This window comes from Montipora foliosa, chromosome 1 (genome assembly GCF_036669935.1).
Source record: "Montipora foliosa isolate CH-2021 chromosome 1, ASM3666993v2, whole genome shotgun sequence".
NCBI classification, from domain to species: Eukaryota; Metazoa; Cnidaria; class Anthozoa; order Scleractinia; family Acroporidae; genus Montipora; species Montipora foliosa.
In genome coordinates, this window is record NC_090869.1 from 64325857 (window position 1) to 64343356 (window position 17500).

At 41.0% G+C, this 17500-nt stretch overlaps 2 protein-coding genes across 3 annotated transcripts in view; both read right to left on the minus strand.

Annotated features, from left to right (window-relative positions):
- Positions 1-3029, minus strand: part of LOC137972505 (hemagglutinin/amebocyte aggregation factor-like) — an 8419-nt gene extending 5390 nt beyond the window's left edge. Inside the window, exons 1-2 of the mRNA XM_068819261.1 lie at positions 2921-3029; positions 890-1100 (exon numbers count right to left, since the gene is read on the minus strand). Of these exons, the coding sequence (XP_068675362.1) occupies positions 890-1100; positions 2921-3029 (320 nt within the window). The remainder of the gene's footprint in view (positions 1-889; positions 1101-2920) is intronic.
- A 4735-nt stretch (positions 3030-7764) lies between these two features.
- The window catches only part of LOC138004573 (synaptojanin-1-like), a 42240-nt gene continuing 32504 nt past the window's right edge, over positions 7765-17500 (minus strand). For both annotated transcript variants that reach the window (XM_068851128.1, XM_068851136.1), the window contains 5 exons: positions 17391-17469; positions 16225-16594; positions 12610-13004; positions 10335-10515; positions 7765-9761 (listed from right to left, as the gene is read on the minus strand). In XM_068851128.1, the coding sequence (XP_068707229.1) occupies positions 9154-9761; positions 10335-10515; positions 12610-13004; positions 16225-16594; positions 17391-17469 (1633 nt within the window). In that variant the 3' untranslated portion in view covers positions 7765-9153. The remainder of the gene's footprint in view (positions 9762-10334; positions 10516-12609; positions 13005-16224; positions 16595-17390; positions 17470-17500) is intronic.

Here is a 17500-nt window from a genome sequence, read left to right on the forward strand (position 1 = left end):
GTGTAAGTTTTGAATTTCACGGTCAGCCATTTCTCACGTTAAAGACTGACCGATTGGACCTCAGAGGGTGGGATCTAGGGAAAAGTGACGTCATTTACCCCCTTGTTAAACTTTCAACGATTAAAATGTAGCTGATTATATGTAAAACGCACGAAGCCCGAAACTCCCTTGCTGCATACTAATTCAGCCGCGTACATACGCATGCATTCATAACTAGTGAGTCTTTCACGTCATTTTCTCCACGATCCAGCTCTCTCAAGATTTAAGTTAGTAATGGCGGACCATATTAGGAAAATTCCAGTTATAAAAATACACAGGTGTTTTTAATCAAAGGTTACATTGTAAAACTTGTACTTAGTGTTTATTTAAGATAGTTTTGAAATCCCAAGAAAAAGAAGAATTGATTTGTTGGTCATGGTAGCACTTTAACATAACTGTTGTTGTTGTTCTGTCGTTTCGATGATTGCGTTTCATTGGCCCTGATCATGAAAAGCCCCTATGGGCAGTGGTCAATTAAATATGCACGCAATTAAGCATGTGAAAAGCTTATAAAGTGGAGGGGGTTTTAAATGGGCCATTTCCGAGTTCATATCTGCCTCATCTTCAAAGCGAGTCTAAGTGCGAAGTTTCTCTTATGAAAATTAGTGTTCATTCATATATGTAAAGTAGAACTAATTCCCATCGTAAAAACGTCGCACTTCGAGTCGCTTTGAAGGAGACGCAGACATAAACTTGGAAATGGTCTATTTACTTCGGAAGGTAACCATCGAAAGGGAATGTCAAGGGCCCTCAGAGGGGTACCAACTGAACTGGACTGAAACTCTACTTCATTATATTTTTGCCATCGATGCTAGAATATTATCAGCGGTAGAAATTTTCCTCATTATACCGGCGATCTTCTCTTTGGTTGCTGTGGTGGCTGTGTACGCCGGTGATGAAACCATTGTGTGGACAAGTATAATACAGTGCTTCGTCATACGCATTTACATGTGAACTCCAGGAGCAGTGCTCGGCTGCCGCGTTTGATTGACAACTAAAGGACCAGAGTCTGTCCTCCTTGCAGTTATCATGATAGCTTCTAATTCGACTGATCGAGTAACCTGTTGACACATTTCACAACAGAAAGCGTTATTGTTATTATTATTATTATTATTATTATTATTATTATTTACTCAACACAATATCACACAACTGATTGGTCAATGACCAAGAGTGACTTAGGTAAGAGTGTTGTTATAGCATGGGTGGGCTCCCCAGCACAGTCACAAATGAGTCTATTTTTAGAATACCCGTTCCCGCGAAAATCTGTTGTCATGTCCCTGAAAAAACATTGCAGAAGCAGTCACGCGTGACATTGCTCCTTATGATTGGTTAAAATTGGCGGCCCTTTGTTTGTTTCGCGCGCAAAGTGTATCTGGGGGGGGGGGGGGGTGGGTGCAGGGATGGCACAGGGGTTAGAGCACTCGCCTCCCACTAATTGCAATGTGGTCCGGGTTAAATGACTCGGCGTCATATGTGGGTTGTGTCTGTTGGTTCTGTACTCTGCATCAAGAGGTTTTTCTCCGGGTACTCCGGTTTTCCATCCCCCTCAAAAACCAACACTTGACTTTGTGTTAATTGTTAAATTCAGTTTATAGTGTCCCCAATTAGTGCTCAAGCGCTAGAATGACTAGACACTTGTTCCTTTCCTTTCCTATTCCTAAAAATAAATCCATTTGTGATTGTGCTGGGGCGAGACCGCAAGCGATAGATTAACACTCTTATCTAATTCACCCTTGCCAATGTCTGATAGCATAAATTTCTATCAGTCCTTTAAACTTGTCCAAAAATAATTTCCCTTGCCTCATGCTCATCACATCAAGCCGACGTGAATGGTTGTCTCGAAACTTATGCGAACTCACGGTGGCTTGGGTCCGGGCTTCTACAACTTCCCTAAGGCCCTCCTCATGTAGACGAGGCAAGTTGTTATCGACGACCATTTAAAGTAGACAACTTAGTTAAATCGACAACTGTTAACGTTAGGAAACGCTTAGTCTAGTTGTCGATAACCGGTACGTTTTTCGGGAGCCTGGGAAAATAGCGACAAGAGAAGAAGAACCGCTGACTTTAAAAATCTTTTGCGTCGCTACAAAATAGACATCAGTAATCGATAACTTGCTCACAGACGGGTGAAAGGGAGTTTCGATAAATAACGGCCGCGTTTGTAATCGGCAAGTAAAGTATAGTTTTCCTTTCCAAAAGGAAAACTACTTTACTTGTCAATGGCTTGATTTTTTTGCTATTTGTAGTCGATAACTTTATTCACACGGGCAATACTTCGTCATTGATAATATTTTGATGTCGACAACTAAAAAGTTTTATAAATCAATTAGGATAGTACGCGCACTCTCATTGGTCAATAGCTGTGTTGAGATGAGAGTATGGTAACACGGCTGTGATATCACACGAATTTTGATTGCTTATATGCCGACAGTCGCGCGTTTTGATTGGCTGGTAGGAAATATGAGTGTGTATGAAGAAAATCTGTTTCAATCAAGAATTTTCCTTCATTTGTTTTCTTCATTTGTCAAATTATCTTTGACAAATATTTTATAAGAGCAATAGAGGACTTTTTTCCGTGTTTCCATAGGCTCATCCACTCGGGGAAGTTGGGAGAATTCTCGACAGGGATGCAAACCCTTGACTGTGTCTCGAGTTTGCATAACCGTCTCGAATTCTCCCAACTCCCCCTCGTGTTTAGATGAGGCTATGGAAACACGAAAAACGTCATGTATTTCGTAAATCGCTAACAACTTGCTTCGTCTGAGCACGTGGAGGCTCTAAAATACCTAACTTTTCGGACAGGATACACAAGCAATCCAATCTATGCTCCCGGGTGTCCGCAAATGGAAAAGAAACCGTCAACTAGTCTAGATCTGACCTTTGCCGCAGTCAAAGTCGACTGGTCCATCCCAATCGTTGTTCCAGCTCGCCCACGAAGGCTTCCAATCACTGCAACTGGTTACGTGAAAGATGAATGTTTCATCCATTATAAAGAAGGTCAAGATGAAAGCAAAGATCAGTCGCTGCTTCTGCATTGCTGTGGCTGTCAATGCAAATGAACTAGTTTACGTTGAATAAAATGCGGGCGAATTAGGCCGTACCAAATTTTCATTCTTAACAGATTTTAAATAGGTTCACCATTGAGAATTAAAACCGTAACTATTTACATTAGCACCTTTCCCCTCGGCAATTAAGTTGTCTTTGATATCTTTTAATGGAAAGTATGAAAACTTTTTTCTTCGCGTGCAGTACTCGGAAGTAGGAGACTTGTAATGGAAATCTGCTGGTCTAACAGATAACTTTGTCAGGGAATCATTGCCGAGACAAAGGGCATTTGAAGAGGAAAAGAGCGGGTGTTTACATCAAAGAGTGCCATAAAAAGCGTCGGAACAATTTTGCGACACATATATTTGAGCCACATTTGAGTGCCAATTAGTATGTGCCGGCCTCTTTTGTTTTTTTTACTGAGTTTAAAGTGCTACTATGACCAAAAAAATCAATTCTTCTTTTTCTTTGGATTTCAAAACTATGTTAACTAAAAGCTAAGTGACTCACGTTTTAAACCTTGATTTAAAAAAGACACCTGTTTATTTTAACTAGAATTTCCGCTGTTACGGTGATATAGGAATTCCTGCGTTTTGGGTATCTCCACTCCCAGAAAAGCGTTGTTGGTTTTTCCGCAATTCTACAGGGGCACCCAACAACCAATTCGTCGTAAAATGTATTATTATACCCCAGTTAATGAAAATAAATGTTATTAAGGCATTTTCAGGTGTTTTTCAGTGTTGCTGGGAAAACATTATCTGTTCCTTTTTCCCAGCAACACACACAAGAAATTTCCCAGCCAGCTATATAAAACTGGTTGGTTTCCCAGCCAGCTGATCAAATTTATTTCCCAGCCAGGAATTCCGCGCGCTTTCAAATCTCTCGATCCAAAACGACCGAACAAAAGCGACAAAACCGCGACAAAACAGGTTTTTTCCGCAAGCGCAATCACTCTGACCAGCCGACGTATGTTTGTGACTTCTCTCTGGGAGAGGGAAGGGGTTCTTTTTTTTTTTTTTAAGTCGTCCTCAGTCTTCAGAGTTTCTACAGCCAGCTCGGGTTGAAATGCTAGAAAAAGTCAGTAATTCTCAGGCAAAACCTCTATCAATAATAAATTTCCCAGCCAGCTCATCGGAACACCTGTATTTTTGCCAGCCAGCAAGATTCCTCTGGGGAACAGATAATGTGAGGAACAGATTCGTTGGGTGCCCCTGATTCTAGTAAGTGAAAAACCGGGCCGTTTATCCTAAAGGCTTTACAAAGCGCGACAAAGCGATTTTGCGAAAATATTCGAAAAAGTTCGAGTACAACCCAGAATTAGATGTTTTTTGTATTATGTCGACAGGCAAAACGATGGCACCACGCTTCGACGGCTTGTCGGTGCTTTCCTGAACATTTGTGGTGAAACATAAATGCTGGACCATCTGCAAAAACGCTGGCGAACCGCATTACGTACGTTACTGGGGAAAATCTGCACCAATTTCAAAAGCATGCATGTGCAAATGTAGAAAATAATTAGAGAGAAGAGCTTTGGTTGGAGGTATACTATATTGCTATACTCGGCAATATCTAAAAGAAAGTGAAGTGCTGCGAGAATAGAATCAGTTACTGTAACGATGGAAATGTAGTTTATTTAGTATAAATGATCACTATATTATAGAAGGTACATGTTTATGGGAATCAACAAATCAAGTTACCAATAATAAGAAAAGGTCTGTCTGGTCTAACATATTGAAAACCGCTGGGCATGTATACTGTGAGCTCGTCTAGTGAAATTTTCCTGGTATTAAAGGCATAGGGATCCCAATGTCAAGAATAGTAAGCTGCTCACCGAGCTCGCAGCAACAACACGGAAATTAAGATATACGACGCGACGGTAATGAAACCGTCATTTAAAATTGCAAGTTCAGGTTTACGCACCCCAGCAATCAACATCGTTCAACAAAATCGAACAGATGTTGAAGCAAATATTGAAGCCGCTTGCCTGGGCCCGAAAACTCATTAGTTTAAGAATGTAATGCGTGTCAGTGTTTCGTTGAATTAATACGCAGCACGGGAGTTTCGGGCTTTCAGAGTGTAAAACTCGTGTTTTGCATAAATATAATAAGCTGCATTTACACCCTGAAATTTTAAGCTAGTGATTAAATTATGTCAATTTTCCCTAGATCCAAGCCTCTGATTTTGAACGTGAGTAATGGCGGACCTTGAAATCCAAAACAAACACTCAAACAGTTCTTGAATTTAAATCGAAGCTGAAAATGTTGCCAGTCATGGTGTTGAGCAAACATACATTCAAAAATCCGAAGAAAAAAGGAAACGGTTTTTTGATCTTTAGTAGCACGTAGAACTTTAATACTACAAGAAAGGCAAATAGAAAAATCCATCTTTGCCGACTCATTGCCTCGAGCGCTCTCTTTCTCAAAAATATCGTTGAAAATAGTAATCAAGTTATTCATAACTTTAAGAACGGTGTTTTAGTGATCAAGTTATTCGTAACTTTAGGAAAGTGTTTAAGTAATGATCCGTGTAAGGTGGATAGCAATTTCCTTTGTTATGCGGCAACGGGGCTTTCCCCACGTAGGAATGTTATCATTTTTACACAGAGAATGCATAAACCTACAGGAAGGCAGTTAACGCAATAAAATTCATTTACAGCCCATTTTGAAAGGGTGTTTTTTTGTGTTAAAAGATTTTGACCAATCACAAGAGTTGAAAACAAAAGCCAAGAAACGTTTACAATTTTACATGTTCCCCACATACGATTTCTGTGGAATTCATTTAAACTGAGACCAGATGAAAGATGGAAGATGGTTGGAAAGTAAGGATGAATATAATACTGCTTTATGAAGTTTTGTTAACCGTTTGCTGTTTAAGCCAATCAGAAGTAAGTACAGACAATAGAAAAGTTATCACCTTTTGGCATACCAATTGAATTCCAACATGTTCGTTGCCGTTGTTGCTATCGTTCTTATCTGGACCGTTTCTTAAAAACGTTGTTAATAATGTAGTTATTTTAGCAAAGGCCAGGATTGGCAACAAAATAAAAGGAAGGTCTCTCTTACCCTTGCTGAAGCCCCCGTCTTCGATTCTGTCGGATTGATATAACAAAAAGAACAAACACTTCCCACATTTAAATACCTTTTTCTTCTGTACAGTGAGACCCAGTTGCTGAGGCGAATTGATACCCTTCGGAAGCCGCTGTTCTGGTGGACGTGATTCAGCAATGTGGGATTTCGATAGTGCTGTTTCCTTTTCAGGGCCTTATCTCTTCCATTCAAATTTGGGGTGTAGGGTGGGCGGGGCGAGAAAGGGGGTGGGGGTTGCGTGGAGCATCAGCAATAACGACAAAATCACAACCGAACATGACGAGTCAAAACAATTGCTTACACGTGCGGAAATTATCAATTCTTGTCTTACGCTAGTTTAGTTTAGTTTTGTTTTTCGCTTCGTCTCGAAAAAAGAATCGTCACAAAGCGAATGCCAAGAACTGTGGTGCCGTAGATCACACCATAACAACGAGAACCCCATGCCCTCTTCTCATTGCGAAATATGTTAAGGTTGCGTTACCATCCCATCGAGTTTAATTTATTACTGACCACGAAATAGCAGCAGGGCCACTTTGTCCACTTTATACAAAGATTATTGAGACTTTTCCCCCGAATAAATTCAATCAAGGCATATCTCTTTTTTCAAAATTCTTTTTCAAACTGCTTTTAGTGCGCCTAAGTCCAAATTTGTAAACACGAAATGTTTGAAGAACCACATTTCACGCTTTCTTCTGTGACTTTTTCCTTCATAAATGCAATCAAGAACTATCTTTTCTCAAGATCATTTTCCAACCTAACTAAAGGGCGCCATAAGTCCAAATTCACTGTTGACATGAGTACTAGCCTTAATTGTAAATGCAGACTAATAAAAGTCAGAATAGACACGTATGTCACGGCGCGAAACCTTTGCTTTTAAGTATCCCTGAAAATGACTCATTGAGGGTTTTCATCTGACGTCACGGCGGCCATGTTGGTGTATAGAACAATGCAGTAAAATGTCTTTTGGGAATTTGACTCTATTATTATGCAAAGCTTGTGGGGCCATTTTCTATCTTTTTTGTACACCAACATGGCCGTCTCATCACGTGGATGAAAACCAAGAATTATTATCAAACATTATTTAATATCAAACAAAAACCTTGAGCCATCCTCGACCCCAGGGGCCCGTTTCTCGAAAGTCCCGAAACCTTACGGGCCATTTTCGGGTGTCACCATTCCCTTTGTATCTCAAGAATGGAGAGGATTTAAGTCGTCAAACTTTACAGTCATTTTTCTTTTTGTTACGTTGAAAACACGTTAAATGATCGGATCTGCAAAATAAGCGGTCAGCAGTTTCACAAATGGCTTTTCGGGACTTTCGAGAAAACGGGCCCCAGGCCCGGGTTGTTCGAAGCATGGTTAGCGCTAACCGGCGTTAAATACCATGGAAACCTATAGCTTTTGATAACTCTTAACCAACGGTTAGCGCTAACCAGGATTCGAGCAACCGGCCCCAGATCTTTTGCCTGCTTGAGTTTAAGCAAAGGTTTCCGTTCCTAATGCACAAATAAAAAAGCAATGCTAAAAATTCGTCATCACCGTTATCAATATTATCAATGTAACGCTGGCAATATGAATGACCATTCCAACATTTGCTCGTCACTATTTTTTATTGTCACTTCTACAATATTCTCCAAGAAATTTACCCAATACTTGTCATCTAGAAAAATAGTTTTGTTTTGATATGACGTCACTGAAAAGGGCGTTGACCGTGCTTATAATACTAATGACTTTATTATCTGATCTTGGCTATAAGAAATACATCAAATTTACAATTAAAAGTAACTAACTATATAAACTATTATACATTGTAAGTCTTGTCTCGCTCTGAATAAAAGGGTTAATAACTCTGTTCATAACTCTATTCCACTATGAAGCCTTGCCGCGCGCTGAATGAACGAGTCTCTAGTTCGAGTAGTGCGCGGTACAGGCACTCCCACTCGTTGCGCTCGAAGGGAGTACGAATGCGTTATTTCAATAATGAACCTCTTGCATGGGTGATCGTCTGCCTCTAAAAAGCTGTTAAATGCCTGCTATGTGGTTGTCCCTTCTTACATCAAGAGGCTCTAAAGCGGCTCTAGAGAGGCCAAGGATGTCCATTGAGCGATTTTGAATTCCGTTGCAAGTCGTCGGCCAAGTACTTGGGAAGACCACCCCAAATGGGGAAAGCGTACTTCAGAAGTGGGCGTATCTTGGTGACGTATGTAGTTGGTTGGCTGGTTAGCTTTACGACACACGCGCAAAAAGTAGAGCCGCTTGTTTGCTCTAGCTACAATATCATCGATATGTGCATTCCACTTAAGTCCCTCTGAATTCGAACATATACTCCCAGTACCTTAAACACCTCTGCTTTCCCTTATACTTCGTTTCCGATACTAATAAGACGAGGGGCTTGAGATTGCTGAGTTTTTCGAAAACTTATCCACATTTCTTTGATCTTTTTAACATTAAATTTCCTTTTTGTTCAGGTCAGCCCATGCCACCAAATTACCCATGACCTATTGCATATGGCTGTGGCTATTTGAGGGCACCAGCTCATACTGGGTGCAATCATCAGCGTACTTGCAGGTGCTAATCATAACTCCCGGAGGACAACAACAACTTATCTTGCAGGGCTTGACCCGTGACACTTATAGAGCCTTATTTTTACTCTGTCTAACAGAAAAAAATTTCACTTGTCAATAGAGGCCAGTTCAGGGATGAAAGACGTAATGACATTTACATTCACTCAAAAACTGTCCCCTTTAACCCCTCCCACAGAGTGAGACTTATAGATTTTACGCTGTATGAAGTGAAAAAAAAAGACTGCTGATCAAGTCAGTCAAAGCCCAGAATAAATGAGGCCCATTATATTTATGAATGTTTCTTCTTATATTTATTATATTTATGACTGTTTCTTTCTTCTCAGTGACTGAAAAATATGAATTCAAAAGACTGGCTAAATAAGAGCTTTTTAAATATCTCGAAAAATCTAACCTAACTACTCCAGATCTACTCTCCGGGGCACCGGCGGGGGAGCAACTTTCTTGGGTTTTCCGACCAGGGGTCCATCCGTCGAAGTTCCTTCGGTACCTTCGAGGACAGAATTAGTGTCTTCTATATTCGATTCGGAAGTGTCCTCATTAAAAAAAGGATTAGTCGTTTCTACTGCATTAGGAGAAGGTTTCTTTTCCATTTTAGGTTCACCTAGGGGTGGTCTAGGCTTGGGTCTCACAGGTGGAGCATGAAGGTCTGTTCGATTAGGAGGCTCTGGTTTGGAGTCCTTAACAGCGCTCTTCTCTACAGTTCCTCCCTCGCTCTCCTTTCGTAAAGGTTTTGACTTAGCCCGAGGAGGTGCCACAGGTCTCTCTGTTGTTTCTTCGACTTTAGCTTGGCTTTCTGCCTCCTGACCCGTAGCTAATGAGCGAGGTCTTGGTTTGATAACTGGTTTTGAAAGAGAGGCAGTTCGTGCAATCGGTACAGGTTGGTCAGCAGGCTTTGAATCGCTACCTGTAGGCGCGAGGGCCTGAGTCGAGTTCGCAAAAAAGGTCTCTTTCCCCGTGTTTGATTGCTTTTCCTTGTTGCCTGCATTCTGATTTTCTTTGTTGTCTGCAACAAGAAGACAAAAAAAAATCTCCCTTAACCAAAAGTTTCCCCGCATTATAGGAAAGAGTTGTGGCCTTGTTTGTTTCGCCTTTTTATGTCCGGGAAAAACGACCTCGGTCAATATGCCAATATCCTCACGTTTCGTCCACAACCAATATTTCTACATGTTAATCCAGGTGTTTATGCTTCTTGAAAAAATAATGACCAGGAAGGTACAACTGCGATACATTTTCACCAAATTATTTTAAAATTAATTTTCCCGCGAAACCCAACTTTCCAGCCAATCACAATCTCTGAAACTTTATCAAAATAGCTTGGTCTATAGGCCGATTGCATAAATGGCGGCCAAAAATGTATTCTTTTGTTTATGTGCTATTTAGACTCACTAGCCTCGCTCTCGAACAACATTCCTATTGTATTTTGTCCATGCAAACGAGGCTAGTGAGTCTAATTAGCACATAGACAAAAGAATACGTTTTTGGCCTCAATTTATGCAATTGGTCTATGAAAATATCAAGTATGGGATCGAGTTGTACGCTTTTGGTTGTGGGCTTCTGCTGATGAAAAATGAGTCACCTTTGAGCGACGCCTTTCCACTGTCGCCTTCCTCCTTCGCAACTGAGCCCTCGGGCAGTAAAAATGAAGGAAGTAGTTTAGGGTCATCTTTTGCAGCCAGCAATAGCGCCTCGACATTATCCGCGCCAATATGGGCAATATGCTGCACATTAAATGGAACACCTATACCAGCACCTGCATCCTGAAAAAAAGTCTGGATTGATCAGTATGTAAATTCACCTTTCAATTTTAATATAAATACACTGTCAAGGAGACAAGTATTGAGAATGAAGATTATTATCAGTTTAAAGTTACAATCCTGATATAACACCAAATTCTCATGACCAGCCACCAAAAAAAATCTATAGAAGTAGTTGAGAGAATTTTAGATCATGGGAGTAAAAGCCGAGGGTTTTAATACGATAGACTAAGGTCCTTTGCACACGTACCCGCGGGTATTTTTGACACGGAGGTTTTTTCCCCTCCGTATTCGAAAAAATCCGCGTTAACACGTAACGTTTTCGAATCGTATTTACCTGTCCACAAGTATACGCGAAACGATTCGAATACGCTACCCTTCCGTACAGAGCATGCTCGCACACGCGCTCTTAGTATTATCATAAGCCCGCGAAAAACAAATACTTGGCGTCATTTTCCTTTGGTTCGTTGTCGTCTCTTTGCTCGCTCCACAATTTAACCGGTTTTAACGCTCTTAATTGTCCAAACCAGATCAAAAGGCTAGCAGATCCAAAGGAAAAGAAAAGATCGAATCCTTTATCTGGACAGGTAGAGCTATTTTTAAAGGTTGCCCTCGAGTATGAAGTCTCACAGACTGCCGAGAACAACGATTGCGAGTCGTGGATAATCAGCTTTCAGGCTCACATAAGGAACTTGCAATTAAAAGTAGGCGATAGGGCCTGAAACAAGCCCAAGAAGAAGTGTAACGAAGATATACAAAAATTTGGTTTTATCAACGGAGTTGATAATGTAAATTGGCCACCGTACAGAGATTCTAAAAGCTGACGTTTCGAGCGTTAGCCCTTCGTCAGAGCTCTGACGAAGGGCTAACGCTCGAAACGTCAGCTTTTAGAATCTCTGTACGGTGGCCAATTTACATTATCAACTCCGTTGATAAAACCAAATTTTTGTATACTACTTCCCCACCGACACAGCACCACAGTTTCTTTAGAAACTACCCTCTTCATTCATTTGTATAACGAAGATAGCTCTTTTGAACGCACGCCATGATGTATTTTATTATGCTAATTACCGCGGCATAGACTGGATCCTACATCTGATGTCATCGTATTCGATAAGCCGGCGTTTTCAAAAATCAAAATCTCTCATTCTGGAGAGCGTATTCGAAAACCTCCGTTTTCGATGACCCAAAACGCCGTTTACGTGTGGACGGAAGGTAAAAAACGGCAGAAGATACCTCCGTTTTCAAAAATACCCGGGTACGTGTGGACGGAGCTTAAGACGCAGGTTAGAAGTTTCAAAAAACACTTGACCACGCCAGGACAAAACAAGCATACAGAATAGTCGCTGGAATTTGCATTCAATCTGTTGAGATAGGCTTCTTTTTATCCCACTGTGAGCATGTGTTAAAGAAATAGTAATTGCCAAGGCTAGGAATGCGTTTGAATAACTTGAACTACTTGCAGAATAAGACATCACGTCTCGAGTATCACATTCGACGCACGTATAAAAACATTGTTATTTTATTTTTACACTTTTTATACGAGCGTCGAATGTGATACTCGAGACGTGATGTCTTATTCTGCAAGTAGTTCAAGTTGTGAGCATGAGTTTTATGGAAGTCAGACCTCGCTTTGTTTCTAATGAAGCCTGGGTAGCTCTCGACGTTTCTGCATCGAGTCACTTCTCCAACATCTTTGGTCAGCCTCCTCTTGCGAACATGTTTATTGGAACAACCGGACCGGGTCATTGAATACGAGTCCCTCAGTACGTCATTGTGACACTAGCAAAACTCGGTTCTTTGACAGTTGTTGCCTAAAAACCACTGTCTATCAGAAGTGACGTGAATCCTTTTGACTCCCTTAAAAAAAACCTTTTCAAGGAATTCTCACCCCTCTTTAAGTTAAAGGAGAGCATTAGTCTTTCTTAAGAAAACTGGATTTTCACGGGGCCAGATGAAATGTGACATCAATTATCATAACGAAATTGGCACTTAGCCTCTCTTTGAACACAAGGCTAAAGCAAACTTAAATATGGCACGCGGAGTATTATAGAGTTGAAGAAAATCAAGAAAACACCACCTAATATTCACCCTCACCTGCTTTCCTTTCTTGGTTGTAGCATGAATGACTTCAACCTTGGGTTTAGGTTTGGCATTCACTTGAGAAGGAACTGGGGCTGAAATGGAGGGTGCTTTTGGAGTATCGCAAGGCCTCTTGGGAGGGGCAGGTCGCTTGGGCGGAGCCGGTCTGCTCGGCTTTTGTGCCTGTTTCGTGGGGTCTTCTGACAATGGATCAAAATCATCAAGTGCTTTACCAGGTTCAACAGACTGGCCCCCGACTACAGGTCCTGAACCTACAAGGGCCTCTTTTTCTACTTTCGCTTGTAAATGAGAAGGAACCTTGGTTGCCGGTTTGGGTCTCACGGGCGCCGGCCTCGGAGGTGGAGGGCGCTTCGGTACCGTCTTCCTTTCTTCTTGTTCGGGTTCTTCATCTGTTTCAAAATATAGTTGACGAATGACACAAATGTTAGAGAAGAGTTTTTTTTCTTTTCAAAAAAGGCAATAAAGAATAGCTAACCTTGGTTAAATTGCAAATCCAGCTAAACTTCAACCCCACCCATACACCCTCCTCCCCTCTCCCAACCGGGGATGAGATGGAAATTTGTCAAAGCACAACAAACATGAGATGGTTTGAATGTTGCTACTGATATTCTTTCGTCATTAACATCTTTCATCTGGAAGATACTTCATACATACTTCTTGCAAACCGAGTTCGAGAGCAGAACTGCAAAGGCTGTTTTACCGAAACAAACAAAGCAGAAGTAACACGCTGACGCATTAAAGGCCCTTGCAAACGCTCGCAACAACACACAACATTGTTGGGCCCAACAATGTTGTCTCTTGTTGCGCAATGTTGGCCGATGTGTGCAAACGCTCGCAACAAGTCACAACATGTTGGGTCTGGGAAATTTTCCATCTCCGACGCCATGTTGATCTCTTGTTCGCATGTATTTGTAAGGATACGTGGCATGTAGTGCGCGTGCGCCGGCGCAACATTGTTGGATGTGCTGTGCAAACGAACGAAACATTGTTGGACCACGCTTCGATGAACGCGAAACAATAGAAATGTTGGCACTTGTTGGCTCTGAAGTTTGCCCAGTTTCAAACTTCATCCAACAACTTAGCCTGTTCCAGGCTCTCAGATAGTCGAGAAAACGAAAAGAACTGCGTGTGAAAAGCGAGTGGGGGCTTGGGTCGAGGCGAGGCGGGAGAGCCTGTAAGCATCTCTTTAAATTCTTCATTCCAGTATACCAGCTCCTGGTATACCCTCTGATTGGTCAATTTTGACAGTTTACATCAACACTTTCGTCATCATTTTACGACATCTCTCCACACCGCTTACAATATAGCATCACCGGGTACGATATATAGTTCGCATTTGACACAACTATTATGTCCCATGCACGCCACAATTGTTAGCATTCAACGGCGCTCTCTGAAAACTCTGACGAACGAGAAAAATACAATATTTTGTTATTCTTTCTTATGCAAATACTTGGCTGCGTATTCGAATTCACCAGCTAGGGTCAATTAAATTTCTGCCTTCATCGCCTTCGAAAAAATGAGAGCAAAAAGAAAAAACCACTTTGAAAGAGCGCAAAAATTTGCCGAAAACAGGCTTGTATTTCCGTTGTATGTCTTAAAGCTTTAAAAGATCAAGCGATTTCAGGAAGCGAAGGTGATGGCTACGTTTCTGTATACTGCAAATGCAATTGAACCCATCCACATGAAATATCAATCTTTCACATTCATTATCGGTTGTTCTGTTGCATCAGAGCTGAAGGTTATTGATGAGATCATCTTACCATCTAGGCCAGAAACTTCAATGGTCGGGTTTCTGTTTTCCTTGAAAAAGTCAACAGAGCGTCGGGAACTGGCAGCTTTCGAACTGGTCGTGTCTTTTGGTCGAATTTGCTAAATCTCCCGTCGGTGATTTCCTTGACACTCGTTTCCCGGTTGCTTTTACAATGCCTTCGTTCGCTTGTAAAGTTATTTTCCTAAAAGTGCCTTAAATTCTGGCTAACGTACTCGCACAAGTGAGAATTAACGCATCCCCTCTGAATAACAATAAAAGAATCGCGCTTGAACTCGCGTGGGACCACACAATGCCGCCCTTTTTCAACACTTTGACATTGACATTTTGACATGCGAAAGGTTATTTGCAAAGTGGGCGGAATGAAGAATTTAAAGAGATGCTTACAGGCTCTCCCGCCTCGCCTCGACCCAAGCCCCCACTCGCTTTTCACACGCAGTTCTTTTCGTTTTCTCGACTATCTGAGAGCCTGGAACAGGCTACCAACAACTTCCAACAAGTCGCAACAACACGCAACAACACACAACATGTTGGGCCCAACAATGTTGCGTCTTGTTGGCCAACAATGTTGCGAGCGTTTGCACACGCCTTAACTTGCAGTTAGTTAGTGTAAATACTAATTGTTCTTATGCTACAACAAGTTGCAAAATTGTTGAGACACTTTCATTAAAAAACACCTTTTCTAACTTTCAATACTCGGCGTATCTAGAATTTAAACCTTTCCCACTTCCTCTTCCCTCTCCCCCTTTCAATGTTGACTGCTTAAGTTCCCAACATTTTTTTGTCTCGCTAGCAACACTGATAAGGGGGGAAGGGGGCTGCAGTGTGAGAGATAATAGGGGAATTAATAACGCCCCAAGAAGGTGAAGTGTCTCCACTATTTTTGCAACTTGTTGTAGCGTCGTAGGTGTTAAACAGCTTCAAAGTACGGTCCGTGTTTCTTAAGTTCAATCTGTGGCTCGAGTGAAGAAGCAGAAGGGTGATAACTTGAACTGCAACAAACAAGGAGACGTGATTTACAGTAATATTCTTGTTGGGAGCGCGAAAGTGAAACTGTTACAAATTTACTCAACGATCTGGACTGGCCTCCCCTTCAGAAAACAAGGAAAACTTCTCGCCTCAGGCTATTCCATAAAGCCATTCATGGTGAATCAGCATTGGAAATCCTAAGCTCACATCAAAGGGCGCAATCGTCAACTACGGTCCTTCCACAAAGTCAAGTTCATTGAACTGAAACCAAACACTGAAGCTTGCAGAAACTCATTTTACTGTAGAACTATTAAAGAATGGAACTCACTGCAAGTAATGTTTTAGATATAGGAAAACTCCATTCTTAAAGAATCAATTAGATTAGAATGATTAGTTTTAATTAGGGCTTCATTTATATTTACAATATAATTATGAATGAAATTTATAATTAACTTTTAATTTTTTATTTAGTGATTAATTAATTAATTAATTAATTCTTTTTTCATACGTAAGTCTTACAGTTATGTGTATATCCCTTTGCAGGTACAGGTGCAGCCCCCCTCCCCCTCCCCCCTCATGTAGATGTAGAAGAAGTCACTAAGATCTTTAAAATCAAATCGTGTGGTGAAGCACGCCAAAAAGTTAGACAAGCCGTGGTGTAAAAGACGGCCAACCATAAGGCGCGTACTTTTTGGAGAGGGATTTTATTATACAATCTTTTCAGCCAGTGAAAACGGCGAAGTCATGCTAGTTAAAAAGACCTCAAAATGTTTGCAAACTAATAACTTTGTTTCAGTTTTCTATTTTTCTATTTTAAATTTCTAACTTTTTTCAAGGTTCGCAATAAACCACAGAACGGAAATTCCTACCATCACTGCTTCCGTGGTGGTGTCCAGTCCTTTTGATCTCACGATCTGCTTCGGGTTCACTGTCGCTATCGTTGACTATCTCGGTCTCTTCGTCTTCGGGATCGCTCTCCGAACTTTCATCTTCGGCATTTTCAGTTGATCGAATCTTGATCGGTTCCAGCACAGGCAATCCAGTAGAATGCCTCTCGGTTGGGGAAGTCAATAAATCCGATAAGGCACGACTTCTTACCGGAGAGAACGCACTATTGTCGAGCCCTTGCGAAGGATCCACGAATGATGAATCTTTTGAAACAAGAGTTTGAACTGTAAGGTCAGTTTTGGACAGAAGAGATTCAGATTTTAGGTGAACTTGGATAGTTTTGCCAGATACCTAAACAAAACACAACAGCAATTAATTGCAACCAACGTTTTAAGGAATATTTTGTAGACACTTTTTTCATATTTGTTTCTGTTTCTAGGCCGATGAATTTCTTAACGTTGCAAGAAACTGACACGTTCTTGCACTGCATGCAAAAATTCCTAAGGTAAATTGAAACATCTTTGACAGAGAGCTCAAATGATTTCAAGGGGAAACGAATCTGCTAAACAGACAAGCTTCGAAACGTTTTTTGGTATTCTAAGCTAATGCTGAATTACGGGAAACTCAAATTGCAGTGTATTTTCTGATCAGAAAAAGGTTCCACAAGATTTTTAGCTTCCAAACTTGTCAGTCTAACCTGCCTGCTTTCATTCAGCATAAAATTTAAAGGTTTACGCTTTTTTGGCGGGCAAAATTCAATCCTAGGTTTGTATTTAATCAAGGATGATAGCGTTATTGATCTGGTTTTGAACAGCTGAGTACTGGTTTTACAATAATTGCATTTAAATTAAGAGCAAAGTCAAACAAAAATACAGTAAAAACAGTAATATAATAAATCTAAAAGGCATTTAAGCCTGAATGGGCCATTTCCGAGTTGCTGTTTGTCTCGGCTTCGAAGTGAGTCTTGGTGCTCAGCTATTGTAAGGGAAATGAGTTTGATTTGCATAAGAATACGCAACTCATTTCCATTTGAATGGTGTGCACCAGCACTCGCTTTGAAACTGAGGCATGCAGCAACTCGGAAATGGGCTATTGGTATTGGTTGAAAAAAATTTCAACCCTTGGTTACGTCTCCTAATTTGGTTACCTCCTTTCCGTCCAATTCCAGCGCTCTTAACGCACTGCGACCATCGTCCATTGTGAGCAGGATTTCATTGTCAACCACCCTTCCAATTTTACAAAATTAAGACAAACAAA